This window comes from Oryctolagus cuniculus, chromosome 8, assembly GCF_964237555.1.
Source record: "Oryctolagus cuniculus chromosome 8, mOryCun1.1, whole genome shotgun sequence".
Taxonomy (NCBI): domain Eukaryota; kingdom Metazoa; phylum Chordata; class Mammalia; order Lagomorpha; family Leporidae; genus Oryctolagus; species Oryctolagus cuniculus.
The window spans coordinates 110,600,101-110,626,561 of NC_091439.1; the positions used below are offsets into that span (position 1 = coordinate 110,600,101).

Genomic DNA, 26,461 nt, shown 5'->3' on the forward strand with positions numbered 1-26,461 from the left:
ATAAATCAATGTATGTTTTCAATAAAGAAGGGAGAGAATTTTGAAGTGCGCGTTGTGGCGCAGCAGCTTACTCCATCTCCTGGGCCGCTGGTACCCCCGGTCAGACTGCTCGTTCTGGCCACAGCTCCCTGCTTCCAACTCAGCTCCCCGTGAAGGCGCCTGAGAGAGCAGTGGATGATGGCCCAGGCACTTGGGTCACCGTCACCACGTGGAGGACCTACAGGGAGTTCTGGGCTGCTGGCGTCAGCCTGGCCCAGGCTCAGCTGTTGTGGGCGTTTGGGAAGTAACCCAATAGATGGACGATCTCTCTGTCTCTGTCACTCTTCCTTTTTAAATAAATACATCTTTAAAAAAAAGTGAATGTCTTGGTATATGAGAATCCTTCAAAAAGTTTGTAAGAAGTTAAATTTAAAAATCAGTTCATTTGGGTGCAGAAACACTGAAATTCATGCATATAAGCCATATTCGAAGTCTGCTGGGAGGGGCTGAGGGTTGACACCGTGGTCAGGCTGCTGCTCAGGTGCCTGCGCCCCACATTGGGGTGTCTAGATACGAGTGCTGGCACGGCCTCCCGTCCAGTCTACTGCTTATTCACACCCTGGGAGGCAGCAGGCAGTGGCTCAAGTGCCCTGGTCCCTGACACCCATGTGGAAAACCCGGATTGACCTCCTGGATGGAGTTTCCAGCTTCTAGCTTCAGCTGGACACCCAGCCCTGGATATCATGGGCGTTTGGGGAGTGAATCAATGATCAACACTTGGAAGCTCTCTGTCTTTTTGCTTTTGAAACAAATAAAAATCAGTAAATTTAAAAACAACTCTTTGTAAAATGCGTATTATGCAAAAACTGTGCATGAATGCTAAAATTGCTTTGCACTTAAGATAAACTTAAAATGTTTGTTTATTTTTCATTGTTCTGAAAAGTAGAGTGAGAGTGAGAATGAGACAGATAAAGAGAGAAAGATGTTTTTATCCATCAGTTCACTTCCCAAATGCCTGCAACAGCCGGGGTAGGCCAGGTTGAAGCCAGAAGCCTGGAACTCCACCCAGGCCTCACAGGTGGGCGGCAGGAGCCCAGGTACTTAACCGTTACCTGCCGCCCCCAGGATGCACCAGCAGGAAGCTGGACTGGGAGTGGGGTAGCCAGGCCTTGGGCTGACACTCTGATGTGGAATGTATGCCACGGTGCCTGCTCAATTTTTAACTTTTTAAAAGTCTCTTCATATGAATTACATCTCAATAAAGCTGTGATTTTTTTAAAGAGCTCTTGGAAATTAGAGAGATGGTTGTGAAGATAATCTAGCCAGCCGAAAGGTTAAAGATAGATCAAGAAAATCTTACATGATCTTTGATTTCTGGGAATATGAGTCGTCTTCTTTTTTTTTTTTCTTAGGGAAGAACTGCTTTGCTGGCTTGTCTGATGCAGTGCTCATGCTGTGTGTGTGGGAGCAGGGTGCCTGAAGGGGGCGCAGTGGGGCGGCTCTGGTGAACAAGAGCTCCGTCAGCAGGTGCTGTGCTGCTGGCTGTCCTGTTGGGAGACTGTTGGGGAAAGTGGACCCAGACTCAGTTTCTCCTGCTGCGCATTCATAGCAGGGGTCACTGAGCCCAGGTGGGTTGGGTTTTCCCCAGCTCCAGCCGGGGAGCAGGTGCCTTTGCTCTCTGTGGCCCAGAGGGCCCCAACACTTGCTGTCCCTTAGGAAAGAGCTACAGGAGTAATGAGCTAGGAACCCATGGAAGAAAACCCAAATGGGGCTTATCGGAGCGTCCCAGAAACGTGCCCTTTCGTTTCTCTAGAGAACCAGTGCCGGACGTGAATGTGGTGGCTGAGTCTGCCCGGCCAGGGAATGCCAGCAGTATAAAACTCAGTTATGTTTTGTGGCTGGAAACACTCCTGAACTGCAAATGAACATATGCTGTTACCGTGGGTCAGGCGTGTGAGTGGATCCCGGATGGCTTTCTCCGATGGTTTCCGTTCCCTGCTGTCTCTCACGGAAGGACTGTTTGTACGCTGAACCTCCCGAATTCCTCTTTCGGGTGAGCAGATGGGATCGGTGAGGCAGGCTTTCACAATACCACGGCATTTCCCATTTTTCCCGGACAGCACTGGCCACAGTGATGATTAAGCGGTTACTTGTGTGAGTGTTGGGTGGATGTGTGTCTTGGGAGACCAAGCTCTCTGTGTTTAGGAACCACACTGCCATCACCTGCCATGCAAGGTATAAACAAACAGATGGAGCTCATGGCAGTCTCAAGATCTGAACTCATTTTATGTGAAAATTTGTTTTCATGTGCTTAATGTAATAGGTGTCAGAAACATTAATCATTGTACAGAGTCCCTGTGCTTACGGAGGAATGATATGGACTAGGCTAGGCTAATTAGGAGAGTGTCATGGAGCTGTCTTTCTCTCTCTCTCTCTTTTTTTTCTTTTTAAGATTTTTTGAAATTTATTTGAAAGGCAGGGTTATAGACAGAGAGGGAGAGAGAGAGAGAGAGAGAGAGAGAGATCGATCTTCCATCTGCTGGTTCACTCCCCAAATGAACACAATGGTCAGGGCTGGGCCATACTGAAGCCAGGAGCCAGGAGCTTCTTCCGGGTCTCCCGCGTGGGTGCAGGGCCCAAGCACTGGGGCCGTGTTGCACTCCTTTCCCAGGCCACAGCAGGGAGGCAGATCGAAAGTGAAGCAGCTGGACTCGCACTGGCTTCCACATGGGGTGTCGGCGCTGCAGGCGGTGGCTCTCGCTGTTCCCCAGTGCCAGCCCCCTCTTCCTTACTTCTTGGCTGCTAGGACAGGGGTTTTTCTGTGAAATGATGCAGCAAGAGCACTGGCAGAAAAATACATGTTGAATCAATGAATTGATGGTCACAGTTAATGATACTCATAACTTATTAGTCAGAAATAAAACAGCCTAATGAAAAGATGGGTGAAAGATCTTAATGGAGACGTCACCAGAAAAGATACAGGATGTCGACTAAGCTGGTGCGCAGGTGCTCAGCACTGCTGATCACCAGGGAAACACAGATGAAGACCATAGCGTCACGCCTGGCTGCCTCTTAGAATGCCTGGGGGGGAAATGACTGACAGACCGAGTGTGGGTGCGTGTTTCAGACTCTCACAGGCCAGCTCTGGAAATCGGTTTGCCAGTGTCTTATAAAGTTGAGCATGTACTTAGCATATGACCCAGCAACGCACACCTAGGGTGTTATCCATGAACAAGAAAACTGTCCACACGTATGCCTGTACACTGGTATTTATGAAGGCTCTATCCATAATTTCTTTCTTTTTTTTTTTTTTTTTGACAGGCAGAGTGGACAGTGAGAAAGAGAGACAGAGAGAGAAAGGTCTTCCTTTGCCGTTGGTTCACCCTCCAATGGCCGCCACTGCAGCCGGCGCACCGCGCTGATCCGATGGCAGGAGCCAGGTGCTTCTCCTGGTCTCCCATGGGGTGCAGGGCCCAAGCACTTGGGCCATCCTCCACTGCACTCCCTGGCCACAGCAGAGAGCTGGCCTGGAAGAGGGGCAACCGGGACAGAATCCGGCGCCCCGACCGGGACTAGAACCCGGTGTGCCGGCGCCGCAAGGTGGAGGATTAGCCTATTGTCTATTCATAATTTCTAAAAATTACAAGCAACCCAAATGAGCATTAACTGTTGCGGGAGTAAATACTTAGTAAACATTTACCTGTACTTCATTCCGTGAACTACTACTCAGCAAGGAAAAGGAGCAAACCCCCTTTATTTATTTAGTTTGAAAGACTGAGTGAGAGAGGGAGAGGGCTATGGAGGTGTAGGGGGAGAGAGAGAGAGAGAGAGAGAGAGAGATCCATCTTCTGTCCACCAGTTCATTCCAAGCTGGGGGCTGGGCCAGGCTGAAGCCAGGAACTTGGAACTCCATGTAGACCTCCAGTATGGATGCAAGAACCAAGTGATTGGGCCGTCTTTCATTGCTTTCCTGGGCACATTAGCAGGGAGCTGGATTGGAAGTGGAGCGGCCGGGACCGCAGGCTGTGGGATGTCTGTTGCAGGCGGCCACTTACCCCCTTGCACCACAGCAGGCTGCTCCCCACACCAGCCCTTGTGCTGCTGGCTTGTCTTCCAGTGTTGTTACCCAGTTCTCTGTACATGGTTGCCCCCTGCAGCTTTGATCCTCATGAATATCATCACAAAACCACTGATATCAATGACAAGATTTTAGCTATATTCCTAACAGGACTCTCCTCACTTTTATTTTTAATTGATACATAAAATACATATTTATGGGATGCCATGTGTTATTTTGGAACAGGCATCCATTGTGTGATGTTCAAATAGGATAAACATATTCATCTTTCTAAATATCATTTTTCATGATGAAAACATTAAAATCCTTTCTTCTAGCTTTTTTTTTAAAAAGATTTATTTATTGAAAGAGTTACAGAGAAGCAGAGACAAAGAGAGAGAGAGAGAGAGAGAGAGAGAGAGAGAGAGAGAGAGAGGGAGATTTTCCATCCACTGGTTTACTTCCCAATTGGCCACGATGGCTGGAACTGTGCTGATCTGAAGCCAGGAGCCAGGAGCTTCCTCTGGGTCTCCCATGCGGGTGCAGGGGCCCAAGGACTTGGGCCATCTTCTATTGCTTTCCCAGGCCACAGCAGAGAGCTGGATCAGAAGTCAAGCAGCTGGGACTTGAACCGGCACCCATATGGGATGCAGGCACTGCAGGCGGTGGCTTTACCTGCTATGCCACAGTGCCGGCCCCTCTTCTAGCTTTTTACAAAGGTGTCATCACGTCTGAGCAGTAGGGCAGCCAGACTTCTTTCTCCTGCCTGACTGCATCTTCATGCTGTCCATCAGCGTGCGTGCGGCTCCCTCTGTCCCCACCTCTCCAGCCTCCTCCTGTTGGGTACATGCGCACACACAGTTAGAGACCCTACCTTTGCCTTTTAGGAGTCCGTGTCCTGTGTCACAGAGCGATTCTGCACATTGAGCTGCACCAAGGTCTGTTGGTGTGATTTTGTTTGCGAGTGGATCTACCGGGCAACACAGAGTTATAGAGTGGATCCCACTAGCAACATGACCGTGGCCAAATCCCGTCACATCTGTTTCCTTACTCAACAAGCTCAGGTGACAGCGTCCACTCGACCGTTTTCACCACGCTGTGAGAATCATGGACGCTCAGGCAGGCTTGTGGTCAACTCGGAGGTGCGGCGCGAATGTGGACGGAGGCGTGTTTAGTGGTGCGAATGCCGGCGGAGGCGTGTTTAGCGGCATCTTTCTCGTTACCTTTATTGCTCCCAGAAGAGCTGTGCTGATGGCCTGTGTGTTTTTCCAGGGAGAGTCACCGCGGGGCAGCTCACGTCCTACATCCAGCTCTTCAGGAACAACCTGCAGGCTCTGACGAGTCACTGCGGGCTCCTCCAGCTGGGGCTGGCCACAGTGCAGACTCTGAAGCACCCGCACACGGCCAAGTGGGACAACTTCCTGGCCTTCGAGCGCCTCCTGCTGCAGGTCTGTTGCCGTGGGGGTGTCCGGTTTGGAGTGGGGGGAGACACTTTGGTATTTGTGAGAGGCTTCAGGACATGCACTCTGCATGGTGTTCTCTAAGTGGTCCCAGTTTAGGAACTTTTCCACACTGTTTTTTTTTTTTTAATAAAGATTTATTTATTTATTTGAAAGGCAGAGTTAGAGTCAGAGAGAGAGGTCTTCCATCTGCTGGTTCACTTCCCAAATGGATGCAAGGCTGGGACTGGGCCAGGCGGAAGCCAGGAGCCAGGAGCTTCCTCTAGGTCTCCCACATGGGTGCAGGAGCCCTTGGGCCATCTCCTGCTGCTTTCCTGAGCCATTAGCAGGGCGCCGGATCAGAAGTGGAGCAGCTGGGACTTGAACCAGCACCCATATGGGATGCTAGGGTCTCCGGCGGTAGCTTAACCTGCTACGCCGTAGTGCCAGCCCTGCGTTTTAACAAGTTTTTGTCAGTGGCATCTTTGGCTTCTCCCTGCATACTCAGGATGTTTTTGAACATTTAATTGACCTGTGGACACCTTGTTTCAGTTTTATGCCATTTGGACCGATCTTGATCTCCTGGCAGCTCTAGTCCCTCCTAGTACTGCTTCTCCTGTGAAATGTTTCTGTGTTCAGGTTTCTCCCGAAGGCACCTTGTCCCTAACTCTCACGCAGCATGGAGTGAGCGTGTGTATTCACTCTCTAACCCTCATGCAGCATGGAGCGTGTGTGTTCACTCTCTAACCCTCACGCAGCAGGGAGCGTGTGTGTTCTCTCTAACTCTCACGCAGCAGGGAACGTGTGTGTTCACTCTCTAACACTCATGCAGCACGGAGCGTGTGTGTTCACTCTAACCCTCGCCCAGCGCGGAGCGTGTGCCGTACAGTGGTGTTCAACGCAGATGGAGGCAGGCAGACTCCATTCCCTGTGTCCAGGAGTTGGTGTGGGGCGTGGGAACTCTTTGTGACTGATGACTGACTTTCACGGAGAGCTTCTTAAAAGAATTGTAGTTTTAAAAAGTATGAAGTATTTTTGAAACTCATGAAGTACTTTCACAAGGAAGTATAAAATGTTACAAGGCATGCGTTTAGATAGGGTGATAACTATCGGTATTTCCCACGCGGGCTCACTGTAATTTACCCCTTTCCATATTTGTCTTAGGACCTATACATTCTGTTTATCCAGTCCATGCTGACGTTGAGTTGGGCTGCTCTGTGTGTCTGCATGTGTGTGCACGCACGTGTGTGCAATTAGAACAAGGATATACTGAATGTTCCGGAGCATGTCTTCCAGTGCGCGTGCGCGAGTTCCGTGGTTCCATCCGTGCACGCCGTGAGATGATTGTTAGTCCTTGAGCACGCGTGCCGCTGAGCTAATGGACCAGGACCGCAGAGGCCGGCCTCTGCTCAGAACGGAGACAGTGGTTGCTCAGCGCGGTGTCCAGCACTCGGGGTCCTTTAACGGCTTCTGCAGTGGCCGGCACGGTTCTCACGGCTTGTAGACCCCCACCTGCGGGAGCCGCAGCGTCCTCTGCTGTGCTCTGGGCCTTCACCTTCCTCGTCCTGAGCTATTTTTCCTCTCTTGTCCATTTTTTACTCTGTTGGGTAATGGATAAAGTGTCGTTATACAGTCTAGATATTAGACTTCTAGAAGTTTATCATACAGACAATTCTTGCAGGCCGTGGTTTGACTTTGATGCCTGCAAACTTTGTTGTATAAAAGTTTACAGTTTTAACTAGTATTACTAGTATTACTAGTATACGGTTAACTAGTGTTATCTTTTACGGTATGTGCTTTTTTATGTTTTATATTAGAAACCCTTTTCTTCCTCTAATATCTAAATACATTTTCCATTAGCAGTGAACTTTTGTTTTGGACATTTGAATTTCTAACCCACCGGGAATTCATTTTTGTTTGCGGAGTGAGCGGAATCTAACTTCTCTGCTTGCCTTTAGCTGGGCTGCCCCCCCGCACATTGCGGAGTCCTGCATTGTGCTGCAGGCTGCTTGTCTGGAGGACACTGGCTTCGTGACAGCATCTGCCTTTTCCCTGCTTGGCCCAGGCAAGTCCTGAGAGGAGTCAGGCTGACGTGCGGCCCCCACTCCCGGCTGCTGGCTGGGTCCGGATCTCAGCGCGGCAGGGAGGGTGCGGTGTAGAAGCGGACACCCCTTTCTGCCTCGAGGTGTGCGCTGGGCCTCTGAGCGTTCTGTGATGGTGCAGGGAGCCCCTGCTCCCCTGAGGAACGCAGAGCAGAGCCTGAGTCCCGGACCGGGAGTGAGAGCCTGCCGTGGCGTGTCTGTGTTGAGAGATGGCTCGCTGTTTAAGCTGTTTTCGTTGGTTTCCAGCTATTTGGGGCCATATGTCCTCTCCCTTTCTCCACTGATGTGAAATATACTAAGAGCCTGTAGAAACGTGGACTATTTTCCAGTTTCTCTTCCAGTGGTCAGCTTACCCATCACTGTGTTTTTAATTCCCCATGTCCAGTTTTATGCTTTTCTTTAGAAATTAATTTTATTAGACTCATCCTTGGCCATTTTAAAGATTTTAACAGAGCTCTGAAATAAATTTTTTTTAATTTTTTTTATTTTTTTTTGACAGAGTGGACAGTGAGAGAGACAGAGAGAAAGGTCTTCCTTTGCCGTTGGTTCACCCTCCAATGGCCGCCGCGGCTGGCGTGCTGTGGCTGGCGTACCGCGCTGATCCGATGGCAGGAGCCAGGTGCTTATCCTGGTCTCCCATGGGGTGCAGGGCCCAAGCACTTGGGCCATCCTCCACTGCATTCCCTCGCCATAGCAGAGAGCTGGCCTGGAAGAGGGGCAACCGGGACAGAATCCGGTGCCCCGACCGGGACTACAACCTGGTGTGCCGGCGCTGCAAGGCGGAGGATTAGCCTAGTGAGCCGCGGCGCCGGCCCTGAAATAAATTTTTTTAAGACTTATTTACTTATTTGAAAGTCAGAGTTACAGAGATTAAAAGGGAGGGAGAGAAAGAGAAAGAGAGAGAGAGATCTTCAATCCACTGGTTCACTCACCTGATGGCCACAATGACCGGGGCTGGGCCAGATCGAAGCCAGCAGCCAGGAGCTCCATCTGGGCCTCCCATGGGGGTGGCAGGGGCCCAAGCACTTGTCCATATCCTGCTGCTTTCCCAAGTGCATTATCAGGGACCTGGATGGGAAGTGGAGCAGCCTGGGCTTGTACTGGCGCTTGTACTTGGCTTAACCCACTTTGCCACAATGTAGGCCCCAAAGTAAATTTCTTACATTCAGATTTCTAGGTGTTCCCTGCTGGCATATGGGAATATCTTGTTCCCGAGTAGTGATCATGTGCCTGCAGCCTTGTGTTCTGCCTGCTGTCAGTTTCCTGCTGTTATCTGACCTTGGGGCTCCCTGTGTGGGCAGTCATATCCTCTGGAGGGGAGGGTGCTGTGGCCTCGTGGTGAGACCACTGCCCGCACGCTGGAACCCATGTAGGTGCCGCTTGGAGACCCGGCGGCTCCACTTCCCGTCCAGCTCCCCGCTGACTCTTCTGGGAGGCCCTGCATCCAGGTGGGAGACCCAGGGAAGCTCCTGGCTCCTGGCTTTGGCAAGGCCATTGTGGCCCTTTGGGGAGTGAACTAGCAGAAGGAGGGTCTTTCTCTCTCTCTGTCTCTCCCCTTCTCTCTCTCTCTAACTCAGCCTTTCAAATAAAAATAAAGCATTAAAAAAATAATATCTGGAAACAGCAGCTGTTTTTTTTCCTTCCTTTCCATAGTTGGTGCCACTTTATACAAGTTGTGCTTATACTTTTCCTAATGTTCAGTACTCATCGCATTCCTGGGCTGCGTTCAGCCCCTCCTGTACATGCAGATGTGCAAGGTGGCTTCGGCTGATTGAGATTCTCCTCTGTGTGCGTTCATGGTTCTGGACGAGAGCATCTGAGTTTATTTGGAGCACGAGGGGGAGGCTTCGTCTCTCCCAGGGCCTGGGAGCCAGCAAGAAACCTTAGGGAGTGCGAGAAGTGTTTCCTTCTCCGGAGGCTCGTTCCCATCATGGGTGCTGAGTGTCTGGCCCCAGGGACACCCTGGACAGCCTTGTCACGGAAGGCCCCGGCCGTGGGAGCCCGCGCTCAGCACCTCGCCTGTGCTTGGTGGTGCGGTGCCTGCCCGCCCCTCAGCGCTGTGTGTGGCGGGTGGCACGGCCCGCGCTCCACGCAGGCTCCCGAGTCGCACAGCACGCTGAAGGCTCCGGTGCAGACAGCTGCTAGGAGGCGCGCAGAAGGGGAGCTGTTTCGGGGGCTCTGGGGAGCATCCAGTGTTCACTGGCAGGAGCTGTGTTGTCAGAAAGGCGACGGGGACTCTGCTGTCGCCTCCAGGGTCTGCAGGACGCGGTGCTCCTTCACAGGCGACCTGGTTCTGCCTCCAGTGTGGAGTGGGGGATGCGTGTGCTCACCGTGAGTGCCGTGGACGCGTTCGAGCATCTGTGACTGACGGCGTGGGCGGAGCAGCTTTGCTCTCTTTGAATCAGGCACACGCGTGCACTGTGGCGAGGACGTGAACTCCTCCCGCGCTGCAGCACGGACGTCTGAGTGTGTGGGTGTCAGGACGGAGCGAGATGCCGGCACAGCAACTGCTGCAGGCACTAACTGTTGTTGCATCTTTTTAAAAAACTTTATTTTAAAAATATATTTATTTTATTTATTTGTAAGGTAGAGTTAGAGTGGGGGCGGGGGAGAATGACAATGAGAATGAGAGAGAGAGAGAGAGAGGTTGATTTTTCATCTGCAGGTTCACTCCCCAACTGGTCATAGGCCAGGCCAGACCAAGGCCAGGAGCCAGGAGCTTCATCTGGTCTCCCACATGGGTGCAGGGGCCCAATCACTTGGGCCAGCTTCCACTGCTTTCCCAGACACGTTAGCAGAGAGCTGGATGGGAAGTGGAGCAGCTGGGACTCGAATTGGCGCCATATGGGATGCCAGTACTGCAGGTGTTGGCTTAATCTGCTACACCACAGCGCTGCACCTGCTGCAGCTTTTTGGTTGAGCCCAAAATATCAAGAATGGCAACTTATTTTATGTGACTGATGCCTTTCATATAGTCTCACCTAGATTTTGTTTTCCCAAAGTAAACTTTATTTGGAAGAATAAACCTATCACTTAGAAAAATGTTTTTTATCTTTTTATATTTACTGTCTGATAAGGTTTAACAGCATTTTTACTTAAATCTGCAATGTGTAGCTGATGCCCTCCTGCTAATTGCCACAAGAGAAAACATTTATTGGCTATAACCTAATTTATTGTGGCTATGAAATGATAGCAAACTGCATGGTGAAGGCCGCAGCTGTGTTTATGCTCCCTAAGAACATGCTTTGTAAATATATATGTGTATAATCCAGCTCAGAGAGTGGTGTTTTAACTAGAATAAAAATGAGTTACGCATGAAGTGACTCAGGATAATCCAGGTGAAATATTGCTCCAGCTTCACATTCTGTGTATGTTTGCAGTGAAAAGTAGCCATCCTGTTTTATTAATTGCCAGAGTAATTTTTATAGGCAGGATTAGGTTTTGTTTGAATAAATGAGGTTTTTAAATGGTCTCTGTGTGTAACAAACTGACGTCTGTCTCCTAGTTCTGTAACGTTCTTCCTGCCCTACGTGCCTTTGTGGTCACGCCCAGCACGGATGCTTGCACACCCATGGCCCGGTCTCGCACACCCCACGGCCTGGTCTTGCACACCCCACGGCCCGGTCTTGCACACCCCGCGGCCCGGTCTTGCACACCCCACGGCCCGGTCTTGCACACCCCGCGGCCTGGTCTAGCACACCCCATGGCCCGGTCTTGCACACCCCATGACCTGGTCTTGCACACTCCGCGGCCTGGTCTTGCATACCCCACGGCCCGGTCTTGCACACCCCGCGCGCGGCCTGGTGTTGCACCCTCTGTGGCTGCCCCATCGCACTGGGAGGTCCTGCCGAGTGATTGCGAGCACTGGCTCCTGGGGGCAGTTCCCCCCTGCTTCCCCGTGGACAAAGGCCTGGGTGCCAGGGCCCGGCAGCGCTGCGGCATCCACCTCTGGATAGAGATGAGGGCGGGGTGGGAGAAACTGGTGCCCAGTGAGGCCTGGGCCTGCTTCACCGTCGGAGGAGAGCTCTTGAAGGGGATTTTCCCGAGAAGGGCTGTGGCGCGCACTTGTCCCTGTTGCTTTACCGGGAGCAGCGAAGGCGAGGCCTGGAGCCCACTCCTGATTTCCACGGGAGGGCTTCTCCTGGGACGCGCTTGGCCTCTGTCTGATGCCGGGGTCTTCTGGGGCTGCCTGAGTTTGGGAGGGTCCACGGGCTCAGCGCTGCCTTTCTCAGCTCCCAAGGGAACCGTGTGTACCCAGCTCTCCTGGGTCAGGACCTGACCTCATTGCTGGCAGCTGCTTCTGCTTTCTCCATTACCCCCCCACCCCCCACCCCCCGCTTAAATAAATCTATTAAATTAGTTAACTTTGAGAAACATATGTAATGGGACTGGTGTTGTGGCACAGCTGAGGGATAGTTCCAGTCCTGGCTGCTTGGGCCCCGCCATCCATGTGGGAGACCCGTTTCCTTCCATGCCGGGTGGCCCATGGCCCATTGGGCTCCTACCGCCTGCTGGACAGTGACGGTGTGACATGGAAACATACATGGTTTCTGGGCTGTGCACACCGCTTGTTAGTAATTCGGGTTCAGAGCCAGCCCATCAGGCAGCTTGTGCCGTTCTCAGGGGACAGGCCGGACAAGGTTTCCTGCGCTGGGTGAGGGCCTGAGCGCTGCGTGGATCTGAGATGCGCACCCAGCATACTCTTCCTGAGCTGCACCTGTGCACCCGAGAACTGTGTGGCAGAGGCCGAGCACGTGGAACAGGACGGTGGCTCCACCCTGGGAGGTGTCAGAGCCTGTCAGAGCCCGTCAGAGCCTGTCAGAGCCCACGTCTGCCTGAGCCTGAAGCCATGCCTTGATGGGGAGGCATTCCCAGGACACCTGTGCTGGGACACCTGTCCTAGGACACCTGTGCTGGGACATCTGTGCTGGGACACCCGTCCTGGGACACCTGTCCTGGGACACCTGTCCTGTGACTCCTGTCCTGGGACTCCTGTCCTGGGACTCCTGTCCTGGGACACCTGTGCTGGGACACCTGTCCTGTGACTCCTGTGCTGGGACACCTGTGCTGGGACACCTGTCCTGTGACTCCTGTGCTGGGACACCTGTGCTATGACTCCTGTCTGTGACACCTGTCCTGTGACTCCTGTCCTGGGATACCTGTGCTGGGATATCTGTCCTGTGATTCCTGTCCTGGGACACCTGTGCTGGGACACCTGTTCTGTGACTCCTGACCTGTGACACCTGTCCTGTGACTCCTGTCCTGTGACACCTGTCCTGGGACTCCTGTCCTGTGACACCTGTCCTGTGACTCCTGTCCTGGGACACCTGTGCTGGGACACCTGTCCTGTGACTCCTGTGCTGGGACACCTGTGCTGTGACTCCTGTCTGGGACACCTGTCCTGTGACTCCTGTCCTGGGATACCTGTGCTGGGATATCTGTCCTGTGATTCCTGTCCTGGGACACCTATGCTGGGACACCTGTCCTGTGACTCCTGTCCTGTGACACCTGTCCTGTGACTCCTGTCCTGTGACTCCTGTCCTGGGACACCTGTCCTGGGACTCCTGTGCTGGGACTCCTGTCCTGGGACACCTGTCCTGTGACACCTGTCCTGTGACTCCTGTCCTGGGACTCCTGTCCTGTGACACCTGTCCTGTGACTCCTGTCCTGGGACACCTGTCCTGGGACTCCTGTCCTGGGACTCCTGTCCTGGGACACCTGTCCTGTGACTCCTGTCCTGGGACACCTGTCCTGGGACACCTGTCCTGGGACTCCTGTCCTGGGACATCTGTCCTGGGACACCTGTGCTGGGACACCTGTGCTGTGACTCCTGTGCTGTGACTCCTGTCTGTGACAACTGTCCTGTGACTCCTGTCCTGGGATACCTGTGCTGGGATATCTGTCCTGTGATTCCTGTCCTGGGACACCTGTGCTGGGACACCTGTCCTGTGACTCCTGACCTGTGACATCTGTCCTGGGACACCTGTCCTGTGACTCCTGTCCTGGGACACCTGTGCTGGGACTCCTGTCCTGGGACACCTGTCCTGGGACACCTGTCCTGTGACTCCTGTCCTGGGACACCTGTGCTGGGACACCTGTCCTGTGACTCCTGTGCTGGGACACCTGTGCTGTGACTCCTGTCTGGGACACCTGTCCTGTGACTCCTGTCCTGGGATACCTGTGCTGGGACTCCTGTCCTGTGATTCCTGTCCTGGGACACCTGTGCTGGGACACCTGTCCTGTGACTCCTGTCCTGTGACACCTGTCCTGTGACTCCTGTCCTGTGACTCCTGTCCTGGGACACCTGTCCTGGGACTCCTGTCCTGGGACACCTGTCCTGTGACTTCTGTCCTGGGACACCTGTGCTGGGACACCTGTCCTGTGACTCCTGTCCTGGGACACCTGTCCTGTGACTCCTGTCCTGGGACACCTGTCCTGGGACTCCTGTCCTGGGACACCTGTCCTGGGACACCTGTCCTGTGACTCCTGTCCTGGGACACCTGTGCTGGGACACCTGTCCTGTGACTCCTGTGCTGGGACACCTGTGCTGTGACTCCTGTCTGTGACACCTGTCCTGTGACTCCTGTCCTGGGATACCTGTGCTGGGACTCCTGTCCTGTGATTCCTGTCCTGGGACACCTGTGCTGGGACACCTGTCCTGTGACTCCTGTCCTGTGACACCTGTCCTGTGACTCCTGTCCTGTGACTCCTGTCCTGGGACACCTGTCCTGTGACTTCTGTCCTGGGACACCTGTGCTGGGACACCTGTCCTGTGACTCCTGTCCTGGGACACCTGTGCTGGGACACCTGTCCTGGGACACCTGTGCTGGGACACCTGTGCTGGGACACCTGTCCTGTGACTCCTGTGCTGGGACACCTGTGCTGTGACTCCTGTCTGTGACACCTGTCCTGTGACTCCTGTCCTGGGATACCTGTGCTGGGATATCTGTCCTGTGATTCCTGTCCTGGGACACCTGTGCTGGGACACCTGTCCTGTGACACCTGTCCTGTGACTCCTGTCCTGTGACTCCTGTGCTGGGACACCTGTCCTGTGACTCCTGTTTGGGACACCTGTCCTGGGACTCCTGTCCTGGGACACCTGTCTGCGACACCTGTCCTGTGACTCCTGTCCTGGGACACCTGTGCTGGGACATCTGTCCTGTGACTCCTGTCCTGGGACACCTGTGCTGGGACACCTGTGCTGTGACTCCTGTGCTGGGACACCTGTGCTGTGACTCCTGTTCTGTGACACCTGTCCTGTGACTCCTGTCCTGTGATACCTGTGCTGGGATATCTGTCCTGTGATTCCTGTCCTGGGACACCTGTGCTGGGACACCTGTCCTGTGACTCCTGTCCTGGGACACCTGTGCTGGGACACCTGTGCTGTGACTCCTGTTCTGTGACACCTGTCCTGTGACTCCTGTCCTGTGATACCTGTGCTGGGATATCTGTCCTGTGATTCCTGTCCTGGGACACCTGTGCTGGGACACCTGTCCTGTGACTCCTGTCCTGGGACACCTGTGCTGGGACACCTGTCCTGTGACACCTGTCCTGTGACTCCTGTCCTGTGACACCTGTCCTGTGACTCCTGTCCTGGGACACCTGTCCTGTGACTCCTGTCCTGGGACACCTGTGCTGGGACACCTGTCCTGGGACACCTGTGCTGGGACACCTGTGCTGGGACACCTGTCCTGTGACTCCTGTGCTGGGACACCTGTCCTGTGACTCCTGTTTGGGACACCTGTGCTGGGACTCCTGTCCTGCGACACCTGTCTGCGACACCTGTGCTGGGACTCCTGTCCTGGGACTCCTGTGCTGGGACACCTGTCCTGTGACTCCTGTGCTGGGACACCTGTGCTGTGACACCTGTGCTGTGACTCCTGTGCTGTGACTCCTGTCCTGCGATACCTGTGCTGGGACACCTGTGCTGTGACTCCTGTTTGGGACACCTGTGCTGTGACTCCTGTGCTGGGACACCTGTCCTGTGACTCCTGTTTGGGACACCTGTGCTGGGACTCCTGTCCTGCGACACCTGTCTGCGACACCTGTGCTGGGACTCCTGTCCTGTGACTCCTGTCCTGGGACACCTGTCCTGTGACTCCTGTGCTGGGACACCTGTCCTGTGACTCCTGTTTGGGACACCTGTGCTGGGACTCCTGTCCTGCGACACCTGTCTGCGACACCTGTGCTGGGACTCCTGTCCTGGGACTCCTGTCCTGTGACTCCTGTGCTGGGACATCTGTGCTAGAACACTTGTCCTGAGACTCCTGTGCTGTGACTCCTGTCCTGTGACTTCTGTCCTGGGACACCTGTGCTGGGACATCTGTGCTAGGACACCTGTCCTGTGACTCCTGTCCTGGGACACCTGTCCTGTGACTCCTGTGCTGGGACACCTGTCCTGTGACTCCTGTCCTGTGACACCTGTCCTGCGACTCCTGTCCTGGGACACCTGTTCTGGGACTGCTGGCCACTGTCTTACCCCTCTCATGCTTCCTCCCTGGGTTCAGCATACACACTTTGCACAGCACAACAGGGCTACGTAACCATTAACAGAGTGCTTGGTTGTGTGTGTTTAAGTGGGTAACTGTCTCCACAGGTGGGAGATCCCAGACACGCTGCACTGCCCACTCGTTTGTTTTCCGTGGCGTGTCTGTACATTTGGCATTGTGGTTCCGTGTCCGGCTCGAGTCTGACTTGTTAGCAAGCCCTCAGAGGAAACCTTACAAGACGCGCCCGTTTCTCCAGAGGGATCTGTCATCTCAATGTCGCTTTTTTTTTTCCTTGCAAAACATGTTTATTTTGTGGTTGTTTTTTCTCCCCCCATCACATTCAGGCATTGCATTTTTGAACAGTAAGAGAGCAAAGCGGAAAATCGGGAATCATAGTATGGTCTGCTGGCTCTGTGGCCCGGGGTGGGCACGCAGCCGGTGAGTGTGTGCGGGCACCTGCAGGACAGCGGCCGTGGAAGGCGCAGGCTGTGGGGATCCATGCCTTTAACTGGGCCTGCCCCCCAGGCCGTGATAGCATGTGTCACTGCGGCTGGGGCAGGCTTGGTAATCAGGCAAAACACACTCCAGGCTAACAATTTTGGTTCTTCGCGTTTTGTGGGTCTACCAAAAAAGTATCAAGTCCAGACTCTGCGCTGGTGGCTTAGACAGTGTGGGTGGGTCTTTGTTTTGTGAAAAACAAGCAGGGCGCAGCCCCTCTGGTTTGCTTGACCAGGAGGGGGATGTCAGGGTGTGTGCTTCCCTGCACAGCTGGACACTCCTGACCACGGCCCACAGCCTCCACCGTGCAGGCCACCCCGCCAGCGGCTGGGCTTAAACATCAGAAAGAAACAGCCCATCAGCCTGGATGAAACCGGGTCTTGTGCGTGCCCACGGGCACGGCCTTGGGTGTGACCTGAAGGTGAGTTTTGCTGCAGCCGCCTGGGCCTGTTTTTGCCGAGTCTGCCGCAGTGTGGTCCCACGGCCTGACGGTGCTGGCAGTGAGGCCCGAGCCCCGACAGCAGGGCTGGGGCTGGGCATGGGCTCGCCCTCCTTTTCTCATTTCTTACCACCCTCAAAGGGAAGTGGTTTTTGGTTGGCTGGTTGGTTTTTGTCTTTTTTTTTTTTTTTTTTTTGGCAGGGGCTGCTCATCTTCGAAGCCAGGAGAAATCTTCAAGAAAAATCCAAGTTTCTCTCTGGCAGGAGACACTGTGAGGACTTGACAGGGCTGAGTTAGCTCGAGCTCCCGTCTGCGTGGGGTGCCCTCGGTGCTCCTGTTCACCACGTGGGAGTTACGAGACTCCTGGTGGACGCCGCTCAGCCTGCCCGTCTCTGTTTCTCGGGGTTGACTCTCGCCGTGAACAGTGCCGGCTGCTGCGGATCCCAGGGAGAGGCGAGCGGCGTCCTCCCCGGCTCTGCGTGCGGCCCCCCTCAGTGCCCGCTTGCCCGAGTGCTTGCTGCTGGGGGCCGTGCTCAGGTGGCACTGAGCTCAGGGTCAGCGCGTGCACCTGTGATGTTCCTCGGCTGTGGCTCGCAGACAGAGCCACAGCTGCCCACTTTCACAGCGGGGTTCCTCACTGTTCACTTTTCTTTTAATCCCCTTGTTTCGAGCTCTTAAAAAGTAACAAAAGAGCAAAATAAAGTTGCCAGGAAGCTTATTCCAGGGGAGAATATGTGTTAAAACGGGTAGATCACCACCCTGCCACACAGAGCTATTTCTGTCATCCCCCATGTGATTTTTCTTTAAGTCCTTATTGTGGTTTGACAGAAGAGTACAAAAAATTCCTTTTAGTAGTTAGTTCATGTGGGGTGGCGCAGCCTGTGTGAGGTTTGTGTGTGTGTGTGAGAGAGACTGTTTCGTGTGGCTCTTTTGTTCGATTTATTAGCAGTTGTTTGGAGTTTGTTTTCCTTGCAAAACTTGAGTTTGTGATTTTTAAAAACAAAAAAATTAGGGAATTAAATTGGAAAAAGTTGGGTTTGGTATCCTGGTTATTACTTTTCACTGAAAACTGTGGTATTTTTTTCTCGTCTATCCTGTTGAATACATGCTACCCATACTTTTTTGCCTTTTTTTTTTTTTTTGAAGACTTATTTATTTGAAGGTTAGAGTTACAGAGAGGCAGAGAGAGAGAGGGAGAGAGAGAGAAAGGGATCTTCCATCTGCTGGTTCACTAACCAAATGGCCGAAACAGCTGGAGCTGGGCTGATCCAAAGCCAGGAGCTTCTTCTGGGTCTCCCACGTGGGTGCAAGCACTTGGGCCATCTTCTGCTGCTTTCCCAGGCCATAGCAGAGAGCTGGATCAGAAGTGGAGCAGCTGGGACTTGGACTTGCGCCCATATGGGATGCTGGCACTGCAGGCGGCGGCTTTACCCACTATGCCACAGTGCTGGTCCTTGTTTTTTTTTTTTTTTTTTTTTTTTTTTTTAAAGATTTGTTTTCTTTATTTGAAAGGCAGAGTGATAGAGATGGGGGAGACAGAGAAAGAGATCTTCCATTAGCTGGTTCACTCCCCAGATGGTTGGGCCAGGCTGAAACTGGAAGCCAGGGACTCTACCCAGGTCTCCCATGTGGTGGCAGGGGCCTGCATACCTGAGCCATCCTCTGCCTTCCAGGTGCATTAGCAGGGAGCTGGATCAGAAGTGGAGCAGCTGGACTCACACCATTGCTCCAATATGGGATGCTGGTTTCACAAGCAGTGGCTAACCTGTGGCTGTACCACAACACCTGTCCTACTTTGTATTTCTAAATTCCAATTTTAGTAGGAACACATTATAAAATATTAAAGCATTAACAAAATTCGCACATATAAATTGCATCAGAGTGTTTTGGGAGTAGAAGGAAGATAATTACACGAGACTTTGATGTAACATTTGCATATAATATATGCATATAATATTTTAGTTCATTGTCAAGTAACTTATGTTCGGTGAATTTGTTTTCTTTCTGACCCTGCAGAGATACTCTTTAAGATTATAGCCTTGTTGAGAAAAAGAAAAGAAAAAGGTGTTGGTAGTGATCCCATCAGCACAGCTCTTCAGAGGAGAGCGATCCGCTTCTGTGTTCTAGACACGGGACCCGAAGCACAGGCCATCGGCCCTGTTCTGCACAGAACTCCCACTAGCAGGCCTCTAACTTCAGTTTCCCTTGGGAATAATTCCGACACCTGTTGGGAAAAGGGGTCATTCAGTGCCTTTCTGCTTGGCATGACAAAAGGAAAGAATTTAAAACAGGAATTAGAGGCTGACGTTTAGACGCGGAGTCGTGAACTGTGCCGTGGTTGTTCCGCTGAGCGGGTGACTGGCAGCTGCGTCCTGCCCGTCGCCTGGTGTCGGGAGACGGTTAGTAGGGTGCTGAGTGTCATAGCCCAGGAAAAGATCAGAATTCCACGTTCCAAGGGTGGTTTCTACGGCACGCGTTGTGCTTTTCCTCGCTGTCCTGGTTAGAACTCGTCAGTCAAGCCCTTGTGAGCCGAGCCGGACAGCACCTCCTGGCTCCGTGCGCACGTGGGTCTCTGCACTTAGTGGGGCACCTTCATCTGACTTTATCTCAGCGGCATCTTTGCCCACGGAAGGAAGCTGATTTTACGGCAGAAGCTGGAGAAGCTGGGAGAGTTGAAGTGGCTTCTTGCTGTTGGATATGTGTCTCCTGAGGGAGCCATGGTCACAGCCAGATCCGCCTCCTGCGCCCACTTTATTTTGGTGGGAAAGTTCATAGATAAAATGTGTAACTCATCCAGTCTTGTCAAATCTATGAATCTTGCCACAAGCCTTTAATTGACTTTTTTTTTTTTAAGATTTATTTATTTATTTGAAAGACAGTGTTACAGACAGAGAGAGAAGCAAAGAAAGAGGTCTTCCATCAGCTGGTTCACTCCCCAAATTGCTGCAATGCCTGGGGCTAGACCAGACCTAGGCCGGGAGCCAGGAGCCTCTTCCAGGTCTCCCACGTGGGTGCAGGGGCCCAAGCACTTGGGCCATCTTCCGCTGCTTTCCCAGGTGCATTAGCAGGGAGCTGGATCAGAAGTGGAGCAGCCGGGACTGCAACCAGCACCCACATGGGATGCTGGCACCGCATCCCTAATTGAGTTTCTTACCAAACCCTTCCCGTTTTCACCCCTTACTCCGTGAAATCTTTCTGAAGTGTTACAGGACGTCTGTTTCCAGGCTACGGGACAGTTGATGCCGGGCTCTCCGCGTCCCCGCAGCTGGCTTCATGCTGCCCTGTGCCGCTGCACCCGGGCTCTCCACGTCTCTGCCCTGTGCCGCTGCACCCGGACTCTCCGCGTCCCTGCCCTGTGCCGCTGCACCCGGGCTCTCCGCCTCCCTGCCCTGTGCTGCTGCACCCAGGCTCTCCGCCTCCCTGCCCTGTGCTGCTGCACCCGGGCTCTCCACGTCCCCGCAGCTGGCTCGTGCTGCCCTGTGCCGCTGCACCCGGGCTCTCCGCCTCCCTGCCCTGTGCCGCTGCACCCGGGCTCTCCGCCTCCCTGCCCTGTGCTGCTGCACCCGGGCTCTCCGCCTCCCTGCCCTGTGCTGCTGCACCCGGGCTCTCCGCGTCCCCGCAGCTGGCTCGTGCTGCCCTGTGCCGCTGCACCCGGGCTCTCCGCCTCCCTGCCCTGTGCCGCTGCACCCAGGCTCTCCGCCTCCCTGCCCTGTGCCGCTGCACCCGGACTCTCCGCGTCCCTGCCCTGTGCCGCTGCACCCGGGCTCTCCGCCTCCCTGCCCTGTGCTGCTGCACCCAGGCTCTCCGCCTCCCTGCCCTGTGCCGCTGCACCCGGGCTCTCCGCCTCCCTGCCCTGTGCTGCTGCACCCAGGCTCTCCGCCTCCCTGCCCTGTGCTGCTGCACCCGGGCTCTCCACGTCCCCGCAGCTGGCTCGTGCTGCCCTGTGCCGCTGCACCCGGGCTCTCCGCCTCCCTGCCCTGTGCCGCTGCACCCGGGCTCTCCGCCTCCCTGCCCTGTGCCACTGCACCCGGGCTCTCCGCGTCCCTGCCCTGTGCCGCTGCACCCTGGCTCTCCGCGTCCCCGCCCTGTGCCACTGCACCCGGGCTCTCCGCCTCCCTGCCCTGTGCCGCTGCACCCGGGCTCTCCGCGTCCCCGCCCTGTGCCACTGCACCCGGGCTCTCCGCGTCCCTGCCCTGTGCCGCTGCACCCTGGCTCTCCGCGTCCCCGCCCTGTGCCGCTGCACCCAGGCTCGCCGCATCCCCGCAGCTGGCTCGTGCTGCCCTGTGCCGCTGCACCCGGGCTCTCCACGTCCCCGCAGCTGGCTTCGTGCTGCCCTGTGCCGCTGCACCCTCACCCCGCAGTTCTCGGAGCTCTGCAGCTCTCATCCCACAGAAGCTTAGAGAGGCTGAGCGTCCAGGACGGGTTCGTGGCTCGTCAGTGTAGAGCCTGCGCTCCGTCCTGACTCTGCCTGAGCCCCGCACCTGCGCTTCCAACGACGACAGTCCCGAACCTGGCAGGGCTCACACGGCCCGAGTTGCATAGATGCTGTGTTCAGACTGCGGGTGTAGTGTGGGAAGTGCAGCTCTGCCTGTCTCCACAAGTCACCCGGACAGCGGGACAGCGGGTCACTGGAACACGCTGCGTCCTGCTCGTGACTTTTGCTCCCTCTTTGTGTCTGTTTCGTGTGTGAACGACGCACTTGGGCTTTCTCCGTGGAGTGGTTTCTGGTACGTCCAGCTCTCCTCATTTGCCGCTTTGCAGCAGTCCATATCAGGTGATGAGAGGGGCTCCAGGGGCAGAGCGCTTGGGCTGCCCGTGCCCAGCCCAGAGTCCACGGCAGGTAATGAGAGGTCCCCGGGAGCAGAGCGCTTGGGCTGCCCGTGCCCAGCCCAGAGAGCCCAGGTGTTCTGGAGCCGCGAGCTCAGATCCAAGCAGCAGGCGTGGGTGTGGGGTTCTCGAGAAGCCGCTGTGCTGTTGTGTTTCCTCGTGTTGGGGCTGTGCTGTAGGAGTTCCCTCTGCGGCAGACCCGGGTGTGGATGGCCGTGTGGGTCTGTGTGAGATGGAGATTTCCTCCCAGTCGTTGGACACTCAGGCCAGTTTCCCTGTTGGCTTTCTGTCAGAGGCGTGAGGAGGGGACTGTGTGTTCACACCCGTCGTCTGCAGTGCCTTCCGCGGAGTGTTCTCGATGCCCCGTCATCCTCTCCCAGTTGACGCTGTAACAGCTGCTGTCCCGGCCCAGACGGCTGATGGTGCTAGGACAGGGGCTGTTCAGCTGGGCCCCAGGAAGGCCTCCCTGGGGGCCGCAGGCCAGCCGTCCTTCCACTTTGCAGGCCGCCTGTGCCGCCCTCTTCGGGAAGATGCGGTGACGGGAGCGCGAGGAGACCTGGCGTGTCCTTGAGAACCGGGAGAGCACTCTGGTGTGTGACGTGTAGTGCACATTGGTGCCGGAGGACCTCTGTAGGCCGGCCGTGTCTCGTGGTAGAAGCGAGGGTGAATGAGCCACGCGGCCACCGTGGTCTCAGTGGAGGTCTGGCGATGTCGCCGTGCAGGGCTTTGCCCCTGCTGCCTCCTCGCGCAGACTCAGCTCTCTGCCTGTCCACCATGTGTCCCCCAGCCTCCGCATCCAGGCTAACTGCCTGTCCTCGATAGTCTAATTAAATTCATGTGGTTGTTGCCTGGTTTCCTTGTGTCTGCTTAGCTCCCTGCAGGCAGGGTTGCCATGAGCCTCACTGACTGCTGGTTTTCCACCTGGCAGGTAGAAAGCATTTGGTTTACTGCAGGGTTGTTCCGAATCCCAGCCATTAGTGTTTGTAAGAGTTTGTCTAAGTGATTCTAAAAAATAGCCAGTAAAGCATGAAAAACAGGGCTGGCGTCGTGGCCTGGTGGGTAAAGCTGCCGCCTGGGACGCTGGCATCCCACTTGAATTCCCTTGCTCCATTTCTGATCCAGTTCCCTGATGATGGCCTGGGAGAAGCCATGGAGGATGGCCCCAGTATTTGGGCCCCTACCGCCCACTTGGGAGACCTGCGTGAAGCTCCTGGCTTCGGGCTAGCCCAGCCCTGGCCATTGTGGCCATCTGGAAAGATTTCTGTCTCACCCTCTCTCTGTAATGCTGACTTTCAAAATAAAGTAAAAAACAAAAACAAACAAAAGCCAAAACCAAAACCTGTAAAACGACAGTTGGTGAAAGGCTTATTCAGTTAGCCCACATTTTGGTACTTATCAATATTGTCTATCAGTTTGTATCAATTATGTATCAGTAGGACTTAGGGGTATTTTTTACTATTATTTTTTGTTTTTGTTTTTCCTTTTAATTCAGCAACTAACTCTCCCTACCCCTATCTACAAAACTAACCCTTAATGTGGTATTGCTGTAGGATAGTTTGGAAACAGATGAGGGAATGTTTTAGTGATTTTTATAGTTCATAAAGGCAGTATTGCAAACCAGGGGGAAAAGAAAGAATATTTCATACATGGTCAAGAGCAGAGGTCATTGCTATATAACAGGTGAATAAATGAATGAACACACTGCTAGAAAATGCTGCTGAATGTCTGACTTATCCGGGAAGGGGAAGAGAATTCCAGCATGGATCAGTCTTAGGGGGAAGTCACCGTCCTTGCTAACAGGACCGCTGTGGGTGGATTCGTGCCTAAGGAGAAGGCTAACAAGCGTATGGAAACGTGTCCACCTTTCTAAAGAACAAATAAGCCCAGGCCCACTGAGGCCGACTTTGCCACTCCAGGCAGTGGACAATGACCACGTGCCGTGCAGCGCTGGCCGGAGCCCGGCAGCACGGTCGTGTGGAAGCCCGGCTGTTGGCAGACTGCGTTCTGTCGGAGCCCTTGGGCAGTGCGGCCAAGACTCTGAGCTGGTTACATGAGCACTTTCTGGTGGTTCCAATTCTTGAGAACGTAATCAGGGACACGATACCACTTTCGTTGAAAGGTGTTTGGATTAGCTTCTCACCACTTTAAAATCCCTGAGAGAAGCTACGTAGGCAGGAAGAAGGTGGATTTCAGCTCACGGTTTGGAGCTTCGTAGCCTCATCAGGGGACGGCCTGGGGACGCACACCCTCCACCCACCCTCTGTGTGGTCTCCCCTTCGATGCCACCAGCCTCATCAGTGCAGCCGCTCTCACAGCCCCATCTGCAGATTCCTCGGTTGGATTAAGCTCTGTCCTTGTTCCCTAAGACTCCGGGCATCGAGACTTTAGCACATGGGCGTGTAGGTGACACCCACATTATCTTCCAAACCAGAAAACATGCATTGCAGTCTTACTTATGCTACTACTAGCTTAGCCATCTAGATGTTGCGCGGTAGGAGACTGATGGAATGTATTGTGTTGTCATTAAACTTCAAGTCTCTGAAGAATAACTCAGATGAGGCGGGGGAAAGGTGAATCACGGAAGAATAGAAGAATTTTCTCATACAGATTTGAGAAACAAAACTGCATCTTTACTGTGAGTCCAGCTCTGTTAAGTAGTTTGAAAAGGTGAGGACAGTAGAGGGAGGTTAGATGTTAAAAGAAATTAGAAGGACAGGAAAATTCATGAAAGTGGTTGTCGTAGTCTCTGGGAGTAGCGGATTCTTCAGTGAGCTTGGTTAGCAAGTTGATCCAAAGCTTAGTGGCTTAGAGCAGCCTTTTAAATATAGCTCACAATTTCATGTGGCAGAGGCTCAGCAGGGCCCAGCGGGGCGTGTCTCCGGCTCCACGTGGCGTCTCCTGAGGTTACTTGGTGGCACTCAGCTGGGCAGGGGAGGATTCAGAACAGGGAATCGTGAGAGGGAAGGGCTGAGCCGCGCCAGCGGGAGCTGCCTCTGCCTCTGCAGCAGGGCCGTCTCGGGCCAGCAGGCTTCTCCCACGGAGGCCAGGCTCCCCAGGAAGGTTGTTCTGGGGGAGCGGACAGGAGCCGCAGGACGGCTCATAGCTTCCCCTTGGAAGCCTGGAACTTGTATTGACCCGCCCAGCGTCGGGGGAAGGAGCTGGACTCCACTTCCAAAGGGAGGAGTAGCTGAAGGCCGGTGACCGCCTTTGGAGCCAACCCCAGTTGGACTGAGTGGTTTACCTCGTGTTTCTGCGGCGTGTATCACGCAGATGTATTCTTTACTGTACATCTGCAAGAGCCTTTTATGTGTTATGTGCCGACCCCTGAGTGAGATTTGCACGCAGTTAACCGCGTGGCAGAAACATAGCCGCCTGCAAGTGTCACCTTTACCCTTCCCCGTTCGAATGGGAGCACGTTGGGGGTTTACTCGCACTGGCTCATTTTAAACGGCATTAGAAAGATGTGGTCTTGGCGAGGCAAGCCAGGCCACTTTTCTGCGAGTTGCTGACACGTAAGCTGTGGGTTGAAGGGCGGAGGAACACGCAGGGTGCTGGAAGCTGCCTACTGCACTGGGTCTGTGTGGCGGGATGCGAGAACAGGCATTCGTGTGTGCAGAAAGCGCTGACACTTGGGTTGGGGGGAGATGACGCTGGAGAGAGAACCCAGAAGCAGACTCTGGGGGCCTGGTGACCACCCGGGCCGTCTCGGCTCCTCACAGTTCAGCAGGCACAGCTTAACTCTATCTGTTCCTGATTCCGTTTGCATTCTTTGCACTTCTCTGTGATTTGTATATGAAGAGGACAGAATTCAGGCCACGAAATAGACTTCATATGGATGCATTTCCAACAAGAAAAGCCAGGAGAGCTGGAGAGCATCATTGGCCAGGCCGTATTTCTTGGTTGAAAAATAACGTGCTTTATAGATACGTCGTTCTGAGAGTGGGTGGAAGCAAGCATTTGTCTGTCATCTTAGAGTGGCTGCGCCTGCTGGCGGAGGCCTGGAGCCCCAGTCTTACTGTCCTGTCCCGGGGCACTCGTGTCCGTGTGCCATATGGGCCCCGCATCTGGTGACCAGTCCCTGCTCTTTGGGGAGAAAAGCAAATCTTCCTTTGAGGGACTCCACAGGCACGTTTCTGTAGAACCTGCTACTGCCTGTGTCTGCGGATGCTGGCTGACGTTCCCCACGTTTCCCGAGACAGCAGGAACTGGGAGAGGACCCTGTGCACTCGGAGGCGCGCGCTCTGTTCTCCCAGCCTGTTCGTGGCGATGACTCCCTTTGATGTTCTGACACATCTGAAATCGTGGTGAAATGTGGCAGCCAGAGCTGGGCCCGGGCAGGCCCTTGGGGATCAGTGTGACAGGGGACACGTGCTATTGGGAGGCGCTCTTCCACATGTGACGGATTTAATTGGTGTGGAAGTTTCCACGTCCCCCCCCTGCCCGAAGTATTATCACAGTAAGTTACGAAGCCAAATAGAAACTTAAAAAAACATACCCAGTGAGTTCAAGACATTATTAGCAAATGTTTACTGCTTAATTTTTAAAATAGATTTATTTATTTTACTTGAAAGAGTTACATAGAGAAGGAGAGGCAGAGAGAAAGAGAGAGGGGTATTCCATCCGCTGTTTCA

The 26,461-nt window shown here is 54.0% G+C and overlaps 1 protein-coding gene across 1 annotated transcript in view; it reads left to right on the forward strand.

Moving 5' to 3' along the window:
* SCFD2 (sec1 family domain containing 2) overlaps positions 1-26,461 on the forward strand; it is a 343,673-nt gene that overhangs the window by 86,739 nt on the left and 230,473 nt on the right. Inside the window, exon 4 of the mRNA XM_002721791.5 lies at positions 5,309-5,484. Coding sequence (XP_002721837.3) covers positions 5,309-5,484 — 176 coding nt within the window. The remainder of the gene's footprint in view (positions 1-5,308; positions 5,485-26,461) is intronic.